This window comes from Oncorhynchus gorbuscha, linkage group LG11 (genome assembly GCF_021184085.1).
Source record: "Oncorhynchus gorbuscha isolate QuinsamMale2020 ecotype Even-year linkage group LG11, OgorEven_v1.0, whole genome shotgun sequence".
Lineage (NCBI taxonomy): Eukaryota > Metazoa > Chordata > Actinopteri > Salmoniformes > Salmonidae > Oncorhynchus > Oncorhynchus gorbuscha.
The window spans coordinates 2,316,668-2,326,690 of record NC_060183.1 but is presented as its reverse complement, the minus strand read 5'-3'; the positions used below and the strand labels follow the sequence as shown (position 1 = coordinate 2,326,690).

The following is a 10,023-nucleotide window of genomic DNA, read 5'->3' as shown; positions in this document are numbered from 1 at the left end:
ACTGAGAGGATCTCTGAAGTTGGAGCAGGATTTCAGAGAGAGAGATCTCTACTGAGAGGATCGGTGTAGTTGGAGCAGGATTTCAGAGAGAGAGAGAGAGAGATCTCTACTGAGAGGATCGGTGTAGTTAGAGTAGGAGGTCAGGGAGAGAGATCTCTACTGAGAGGATCGGTGTAGTTGGAGCAGGATTTCAGAGAGAGAGATCTCTACTGAGAGGATCGGTGTAGTTAGAGTAGGAGGTCAGGGAGAGAGATGTGTACTTGTCTGCTCTGTTATCTCGACTTAGTATGAACACGTTTGTCCTTGTGCGGAATACAGAAAACATGCTGCGTTGCAATTCTAGTTTGGCAGCGGTGTGCGCAGACTGACAACCCAGATCAGTGCGTCATTACACTTGAATGTAAATTCTGGGACTTTATATAAGAATAAGGTGCTATTTATCCACTTCACAAAGTGGTTTCTCAACGGTAACCCTTTAAAGAAAGCAACCTCAGACACTTAGTTCTTCATACAAGATCACAAATTGTATTTTGGCAATTATTTTTTTTGTTGAAACAAGCGCATATACACATTACAGTTAAATGATTTCAGTTGGACGCTTACAGAGAGAGAGAGAGAGGCTAGTCATCATCAGTCACATTCTACGTTTTGAAAAGGAACTGCTATCAGACAGGTCACGTCCCAAACAACCACCCTGTACCTTACCTAAAGCACTAGTCTTGACCAGAGAGCCCTATGGGTTTCCCCCTAGGGGGTTCTGGTTAAAAAAGTAGTGCATTGCAATAGGGAATAGGGTGCCATTTGAGATGTAAACTTAGAAGTACATCAACCAAGAAGAGTCCTATTTTATTATGATTACATACCTTCATCTTCAAAAATATACAAACACAATGTATTCCCAAAAAATCTAAAAACATTACAGTCATGTTTTACTGAAGTATACAGTAGTCCCTTCGGTTTGAGTCCACTATGTACATAGTCCATTAGTTTGCTTGGATGGTGTGCAGTAGTCCCTACGGTTTGGGTCCACTATGTACATAGTCCATTAGTTTGCTTGGATGGTATGCAGTAGGTATGTGGTATTTGTATATTTATATAGCTGTATTTGAACTCCCCCCCCCCCCCACAACAATCCCTTCCCCATGTTGAAAATGAAAATCAAGTATCCCTCTCTTTTTTTACTTTGACTTCTCCTGCAAGGATGGTAGCGATTTCTCCTTGCATGAAAGCCCACGGTACGTTAGAGCCGACCAACGGGCACTTCTCCCCGCTGGGACAGTACACCTCCCCGGTGGCTCCTTGTTGTTTGATACTCTGCCGCGAACACGGGAAGCAGAACTTGTGCGAGGGAACCGACGGACACTGAACAAAGTGTGTGTCCTCTAACCTCTCGTGACAGAGCGTGCAGCAGAGGGGTACGCTCCCGGGTACTGACGGGTCCGGAATGCTTTGAGGTCCGTGCCCTTGGTCCACGCCTCCTCCTGACACGTGAGTTGTCCCCGCGCCACCAGTACCATCTCTTCCCTGTCCAAGCCGCCGGTTCTGGTTCATGGAGGAGGGCGAGAGCGGGCTGCTGCTGTTGCGCCGCGTGGTGGAGTGGACCTGGTTCCCGTCTTTGGGCGAGCTGTTCCCGCCACCACCGGCGTTGTCTGCCGCGAGGATCAGAGCCGCCATGGGGGACTGGCCGTTCTGCGCAGCTTCCGGTGGGGTGGTGCGTGAGTGGGGGGATATGGTGGGGACGGAGGAGAAGCTTGGTGGTGGTCCCGGGGTCATTTTATGTCCGTCACGGTCAGACGGTGGACCCGGTAACCACTGCTGTCTGTCCTCTCCGTTATGCTTGGCGGCGGTTCCCTCTCTCTCTCCCTCCGGTTCCGGCGATGCTTTCCTCTTCATGGTCCGCGGGTGTTTTCCCCTGTCTGGAGGAAGGAAAGGGTTAAACGTGAAGAAGGCTGAGTTAGAGACACAACATGCTGATCAATACTGAGAAGAAACACTTCCCTTGTTGCATAATGCTAAATAATACAAACAACAACATCATATTATTCAGTAGTAGGAGTCATTCTTCTATGATTTAAAAAAAATAAACAAATATTAACCTTTATTTAACCAGGCGAACCTAGATAAATAAAGACACATAAAATAAACACACACACAAATAAAAAGGCACTCATATGCATGTTAAAATGGACTCGTGGCTGAGTTTGTGTCATGAGACATGGAAATGTAATCTATCTACTTCAGTGCCTAAAGGGTGGACACGTGAAACACTTATCAGGCGCCGCACGACTTGTGTCATGACAAAATGATATATATTATATATATATATATATATAATTATATATAATATATATATATATATATTCTGATACATCATGTATAATAAGTATGTTGCAAAACGTTCATTAATTAACAGGCAGAATTCTCTCTAGGCTGTATGCAGGCTAGGTTACTGTACTGCTCCATTTAATGGAAAAACAACCCCAGCCAGCCAGCCATCCAGCCAGCCAGCCAGCCATCCAGCCAGCCATCCAGTCAGCCATCCAGTATCCAGCCAGCCATCCAGTCAGCCATCCAGCCAGCCATCCAGCCAGCCATCCAGCCAGCCAGCCATCCAGTATCCAGCCAGCCAGCCATCCAGCCAGCCATCCAGCCAGCCAGCCATCCAGTCAGCCAGCCAGCCAACCAGCCAGCCAGCCAGCCAGCCAGCCATCCATCCAGCCAGCCAGCCATCCAGCCATCCAGCCTGCCAGCCAGCCATCCAGCCAGTCAGCCAGTCAGCCAGCCAGCCATCCATCCATCCAGCCAGCCAGCAGCCAGCAGCCAGCCAGCCATCCAGTCAGCAATCCAGCCAGCCAGTCAGCAATCCAGCCAGTCAGCCATCCAGCCAGTCATCCAGCCATTCATCCATCCATCCAGCCAGCCAGCCAGCCAGTCAGTCAGTCAGTCAGTCATCCATCCATCCATCCAGTCAGTCAGCCATCCATCCATCCATCCATCCAGTCAGCCATCCATCCATCCAGCCAGCCAGCAGCCAGCCAGCCATCCAGTCAGCAATCCAGCCAGCCAGTCAGCAATCCAGCCAGTCAGCCATCCAGCCAGTCATCCAGCCATTCATCCATCCAGCCAGTCAGCCAGTCATCCATCCATCCAGCCAGTCAGTCAGTCAGTCAGTCAGTCAGTCAGTCAGTCAGTCAGTCAGTCATCCATCCATCCAGTCAGTCAGCAATCCAGCCATTCATCCATCCAGCCAGTCAGCCAGCCATTCATCCATCCATCCAGCCAGCCATCCAGCCAGTCAGTCAGCCAGCCAGCCAGCCAGCCAGCCAGCCAGCCAGCCAGCCAGCCAGCCATCCAGCCATTCATCCATCCAGTCAGTCAGCCAGCCAGCCAGCCATCCAGCCAGCCATTCATCCATCCATCCATCCAGCCAGTCAGTCAGCCAGCCAGCCAGTCAGCCAGCCAGCCAGCCATTCATCCATTCAGCCAGTCAGTCAGCCAGCCATCCAGCCATTCATCCATCCATCCAGTCAGTCAGCCAGCCGGCCAGTACCAACCTGATTTAGAACCTGCGGCGTTCTGTTGTTGCTCATAGCCCATCACCCTCTGTTGCATGGAGGCAGGATCCTTCTTGAACCTGTTGTCGAAGGTATGGAGAGCCATCAAGTCCCTGACCGTTTTCCCCTTGTTCATCCAGTCATCCGTCCTTTGTTTGTGGTTCTCTATTTCCGGCGTCAGGCTATCCGGTCTGTGCTTATCCTTCTCGTGTTGCTCGATGCTGGAGAACGAGGCCGGGCGCTTACCGCCGTGCCCGTTGGGGCTACCAGCCATCAAACCTGACCCCGGGTGCCCCATCGGTCGGCCGTTAACGGCGTGCACGGAGGACATGTTCCCGTTCACCAAAGGCACTAGATTAGGGGGAACCGTGTTATTCCTGCGCGGGTTTGGGCTCTGCCGGTTAAGCTCTGGTGGATCGTCCGGTTTAGGAAATCCATTAGGTAACGGAATGCCGTTAGCCTGTCTCCCAGACTGGTACTCCGGCCCCAGCCGCGGAGGACGGTCCGAGGTGGAGAGGGGGTAGCGGTCAAGGGGCTGAGGTGGTCGGGAACCGTTGTCTCCTCCAGACCCGTGGTGATTAGCATGGATTTCTTTCCCCGAGAGCTGCTGCTGTTTAGCGGGCCCCGGAGATCTCCCCTCCTGTAAACCGTGAGCCCGCTTCAGCTGCCGGGCTGTCTCAATCACAAACTCGATCCGGTCAGCTCCTTCGTAGTTGACACATCCCCTGCAGATGGACTCGGTAAAATCCCAGATCATAGCCCAGGGCATGCGGGGCAGGTCGCATAAATAACAAGACTGCCTTCTTGAAGCAGCTACCGTCGCGGACGACATAGCTTCCCTTTCACCGAAAAACGACGTTAAATCTCTCTCTAACCCAGGTCTCTGTGTGTGGATATCTCCTAGTCCTTTTTAGAAATCAGACACAGGTCCTTCCGTCTCTTAAAAAGAAGAATACGTCCTCTACTCCTCTCCGTCGGTCTCCTGACTATAGCAACAAACAATTAAGTTACAAACAGAAGTGCATGACAGCAGGGAGGATGTTTTTTTAGACTACTACGACTGACGCGTCCTCTATCTGTCTCTCTTACTGCCTCGCCTACAGCCTCCGCTCAGCCCAGTCCCGGTGTGGAGAGGTGACGTCACCGCCCGGGCACCGACAACATTCTATTTACTTCATTCTTCGACGGCAGCCCCCTCAGGCGCATGCTCAGTCACGCCAGTCTCCGTCGCCCCCATTTTTATTTTATTTTATTTAATCACTACTTGAACCTTTGCCAAGAAGGTTTACAACCAACCAGCCACCGCCAGATCGGGGGTGGGAGAGACGGGAACAGTGTGGTTGTTGCCTTCTGCTTCAAGTTAAAACGGAAAAGATATCCACGATTAATATCCTCTTTTTTCCTCTCTTTTCTAAAGAATATTCGAGTCGAAATATGCTAGATATTGTGGCAGAGAGGCCAGTGTGTTTTGTGCATTAGAGATATGTCTAAAAAATACCATTCTGCACTCTGTTTAGGCTCTTTTCACAATAAATATATATATATATTTTTATGCGTTTGTAATGTGGTATAGGAAATCACCTTTCCCCGGTTACAGCAACTACAGACAGACCCTTTCGATGCGTAAAATGTTCCCTAAATCCCGACTATTAGGCACAATCGTTCAGTAGCTGCAACAAAGTAACACGTCCACATTTCATCCCGTAGGCGCTCCGCGTCATACCAAACCCGTAGCCTCGTCGTTACCGCAGCCTAATTCTACTCATGAATATTCATGAGCATGCAAAAGGTTGAAAGGGTTTCATTTTCACAGCTTTCAGTGTGCAAATTCCTATACTAACCGTTGATCTTCGTATAGGCTACAGTAAACAACAGGGCGGTGATCTCTCTGTCCTCTGCACAGCGTACAGGCTGTTCCAGTAAACGCTATACTGTAGATGTGGGGATTTCCAGACTTGCGAAATTGGACCATAACCGGATAGCCCACTTTATCCAAGTAGGTTATAACAGGCACTGCAACATCACGTCACATCTGATGCATTTTGATGTTAACTATTGGTAAGTGGGTGGGTAAGCTACGGCAATAAATGATTAATGAACCGTCAACTACACCAGTCACTCAATAAACCTAAATATTAAATATTATAATAATTTGCCTATTCGAATATGTCTGAAAAGCTTATCACTGAATACACTCCTGTGTAAAATTCAAAAACATGTGCATAAAAGGTTCTTAAAAGGACAGTAAAGTTTCATGAATTCAAAAGTAGAATTCCAGTGCTCTCCAGCAGTTGAAGAAGTGGGTGGCAGGAGGGGAGGAGTATTTTGTTTTGTCATTCCACATGAGGCCGGGTTGAATCCATTCCAACAGATGCTTAGCTGGAGGGTGAGGCAATAAGCAACTGACTGAAGCCTAGCAGCTGCCAACACAGTGTGTGTGTGTGTGTGTGTGTGTGTGTGTGTGTGTGTGTGTGTGTGTGTGTGTGTGTGTGTGTGTGTGTGTGTGTGTGTGTGTGTGTGTGTGTGTGTGTGTGTGTGTGTGTGTGTGTAGACAAAATGCAGGATATATTTGTGCCGCCGTGACGTCCCGAAGAGGAACTAAGATGTTTAGTCACGTACTGACCTTACACCTCGGCCCTACCCGCCAACCAATCCGCCTAGCGCGCCACCTCGGCCCTACGCGCCAACCAATCCGCCTTGCGCCCCGCCTCGGCCCTACTCGCCAACCAATCCGCATTGCGCCCCGCCTCGGCCCTACCCGCCAACCAATCCTCCTTGCGCCCCGCCTCGGCCCTACCCGCCAACCAATCCGCCTTGCGCCCGCCTCGGCCCTGCCCGCCAACCAATCCGCCTTGCGCCCCGCCTCGGCCCTACCCGCCAACCAATCCGCATTGCGCCCCGCCTCGGCCCTACCCGCCAACCAATCCGCCTAGCGCCCCGCCTCGGCCCTCCCAGCAACCAATCCGCCTAGCGCCCCGCCTCGGCCCTGCCCGCCAACCAATCCGCCTTGCGCCCCGCCTCGGCCCTACTCGCCAACCAATCCGCCTTGCGCCCCGCCTCGGCCATACCCGCCAACCCACCCGCCTTGCCCCCCCCCTGGCCCTACCTGCCAACCAATCCGCCTTGCACCCCTCCTCGTCCTGACACTACCCTCCAACCATCCACCTTGTGCCCCACCTCGTCTCACCCATCCAGGGAACCCTGGTTCCCAGCCAGCCTGCTGTGGAAATTGATGGTCTGTAGAGGACATTATGATGGTCTGTAGAGGACATTATGATGGTCTATAGAGGACATTATGATGGTCTATAGAGGACATTATGATGATCTATAGAGGACATTATGATGGTCTGTAGAGGACATTATGATGGTCTATAGAGGACATTATGATGTTCTGACATTATGATGTTCTATATAGGACATTATGATGGTCTATAGAGGACATTATGATGGTCTATAGAGGACATTATGATGGTCTATAGAGGACATTATGATGTTCTGACATTATGATGGTCTATAGAGGACATTATGATGGTCTGTAGAGGACATTATGATGGTCTATAGAGGACATTATGATGGTCTGTAGAGGACATTATGATGGTCTATAGAGGACATTATGATGGTCTGTAGAGGACATTATGATGGTCTGACATTATGATGGTCTATAGAGGACATTATGATGGTCTATAGAGGACATTATGATGGTCTATAGAGGACATTATGATGGTCTGACATTATGATGGTCTATAGAGGACATTATGATGGTCTGTAGAGGACATTATGATGTTCTGTAGAGGACATTATGATGGTCTGTAGAGGACATTATGATGGTCTATAGAGGACATTATGATGGTCTATAGAGGACATTATGATGGTCTATAGAGGACATCATGATGTTCTGACATTATGATGGTCTATAGAGGACATTATGATGTTCTGACATTATGATGGTCTATAGAGGACATTATGATGGTCTATAGAGGACATTATGATGGTCTATAGAGGACATTATGATGGTCTATAGAGGACATTATGATGGTCTACAGAGGACATTATGATGTTCTGACATTATGATGGTCTATAGAGGACATTATGATGTTCTGACATTATGATGGTCTATAGAGGACATTATGATGGTCTATAGAGGACATTATGATGGTCTATAGAGGACATTATGATGGTCTATAGAGGACATTATGATGATTATGATGTCTATAGAGGACATTATGATGGTCTATAGAGGACATTATGATGTTCTGAGGACATTATGATGGTCTATAGAGGACATTATGATGGTCTATAGAGGACATTATGATGGTGGTCTATAGAGGACATTATGATGGTCTGTAGAGGACATTATGATGGTCTATATGGTCTATAGAGGACATTATGATGGTCTAGAGGACATTATGATGGTCTGTAGAGGACATTATGATGGTCTATAGAGGACATTATGATGGTCTGTAGAGGACATTATGATGGTCTATAGAGGACATTATGATGGTCTGATAGAGGACATTATGATGGTCTATAGAGGACATTATGATGTTCTGACATTATGATGGTCTATAGAGGACATTATGATGTTCTGACATTATGATGGTCTGTAGAGGACATTATGATGGTCTGTAGAGGACATTATGATGGTCTGTAGATGACATTATGATGGTCTATAGAGGACATTATGATGGTCTATAGAGGACATTATGATGGTCTATAGAGGACATTATGATGTTCTGACATTATGATGGTCTATAGAGGACATTATGATGGTCTGTAGAGGACATTATGATGGTCTATAGAGGACATTATGATGGTCTGTAGAGGACATTATGATGGTCTGTAGAGGACATTATGATGGTCTGTAGAGGACATTATGATGGTCTGACATTATGATGGTCTATAGAGGACATTATGATGGTCTATAGAGGACATTATGATGGTCTATAGAGGACATTATGATGGTCTATAGAGGACATCATGATGTTCTGACATTATGATGGTCTATAGAGGACATTATGATGGTCTATAGAGGACATTATGATGGTCTATAGAGGACATTATGATGGTCTATAGAGGACATTATGATGGTCTACAGAGGACATTATGATGTTCTGACATTATGATGGTCTATAGAGGACATTATGATGTTCTGACATTATGATGGTCTATAGAGGACATTATGATGGTCTATATAGGACATTATGATGGTCTATAGAGGACATAATGATGTTCTATAGAGGACATTATGATGGTCTATAGAGGACATTATGATGGTCTATAGAGGACATTATGATGGTCTGTAGAGGACATTATGATGGTCTATAGAGGACATTATGATGGTCTGTAGAGGACATTATGATGGTCTATAGAGGACATTATGATGGTCTGTAGAGGACATTATGATGGTCTATAGAGGACATTATGATGGTCTATAGAGGACATTATGATGGTCTATAGAGGACATTATGATGTTCTGACATTATGATGGTCTATAGAGGACATTATGATGTTCTGACATTATGATGGTCTGTAGAGGACATTATGATGGTCTGTAGAGGACATTATGATGGTCTGTAGAGGACATTATGATGGTCTATAGAGGACATTATGATGGTCTATAGAGGACATTATGATGTTCTGTAGAGGACATTATGATGGTCTATAGAGGACATTATGATGGTCTATAGAGGACATTATGATGGTCTATAGAGGACATTATGATGTTCTATAGAGGACATTATGATGGTCTATAGAGGACATTATGATGTTCTGTAGAGGACATTATGATGGTCTATAGAGGACATTATTATGGTCTATAGAGGACATTATGATGGTCTATATAGGACATTATGATGGTCTGTAGAGGACATTATGATGGTCTGACATTATGATGGTCTGTAGAGGACATTATGATGGTCTATAGAGGACATTATGATGGTCTGTAGAGGACATTATGATGGTCTGTAGAGGACATTATGATGTTCTGACATTATGATGGTCTATAGAGGACATTATGATGTTCTGACATTATGATGGTCTGTAGAGGACATTATGATGGTCTGTAGAGGACATTATGATGGTCTGTAGAGGACATTATGATGGTCTATAGAGGACATTATGATGGTCTATAGAGGACATTATGATGTTCTGTAGAGGACATTATGATGGTCTATAGAGGACATTATGATGGTCTATAGAGGACATTATGATGGTCTATAGAGGACATTATGATGTTCTATAGAGGACATTATGATGGTCTATAGAGGACATTATGATGTTCTGTAGAGGACATTATGATGGTCTATAGAGGACATTATTATGGTCTATAGAGGACATTATGATGGTCTATATAGGACATTATGATGGTCTGTAGAGGACATTATGATGGTCTGACATTATGATGGTCTGTAGAGGACATTATGATGTTCTGACATTATGATGGTCTGAGGACATTATGATGTTCTGACAT

At 46.6% G+C, this 10,023-nt stretch overlaps 1 protein-coding gene across 1 annotated transcript; it reads right to left on the bottom strand.

The window, feature by feature from the left end:
- Positions 1 to 502: 502 nt before the first annotated feature.
- LOC124048036 (interferon regulatory factor 2-binding protein 2-A-like) lies at positions 503 to 5,452 on the bottom strand. The gene is made up of 2 exons (XM_046368408.1): positions 3,555 to 5,452; positions 503 to 1,916 (listed from the first exon to the last, which is right to left on the bottom strand). Exons 1-2 carry the CDS (start codon positions 4,384 to 4,386, stop codon positions 1,159 to 1,161), a joined length of 1,590 nt encoding a protein of 529 aa, XP_046224364.1. The 5' UTR covers positions 4,387 to 5,452; the 3' UTR covers positions 503 to 1,158.
- Between the last annotated feature and the right edge of the window lie 4,571 nt (positions 5,453 to 10,023).

Coding starts and splice junctions, on each gene's coding strand:
- LOC124048036 (XM_046368408.1), bottom strand. CDS start 4,386: ATGTCGTCCGCGACGGTAGCTGCTTCAAGAAGGCAGTCTTGTTATTTA. Junction 1,917..3,554: donor CGCCGCAGGTTCTAAATCAG/GTTGGTACTGGC, acceptor TCCTTCCTCCAG/ACAGGGGAAAACACCCGCGG.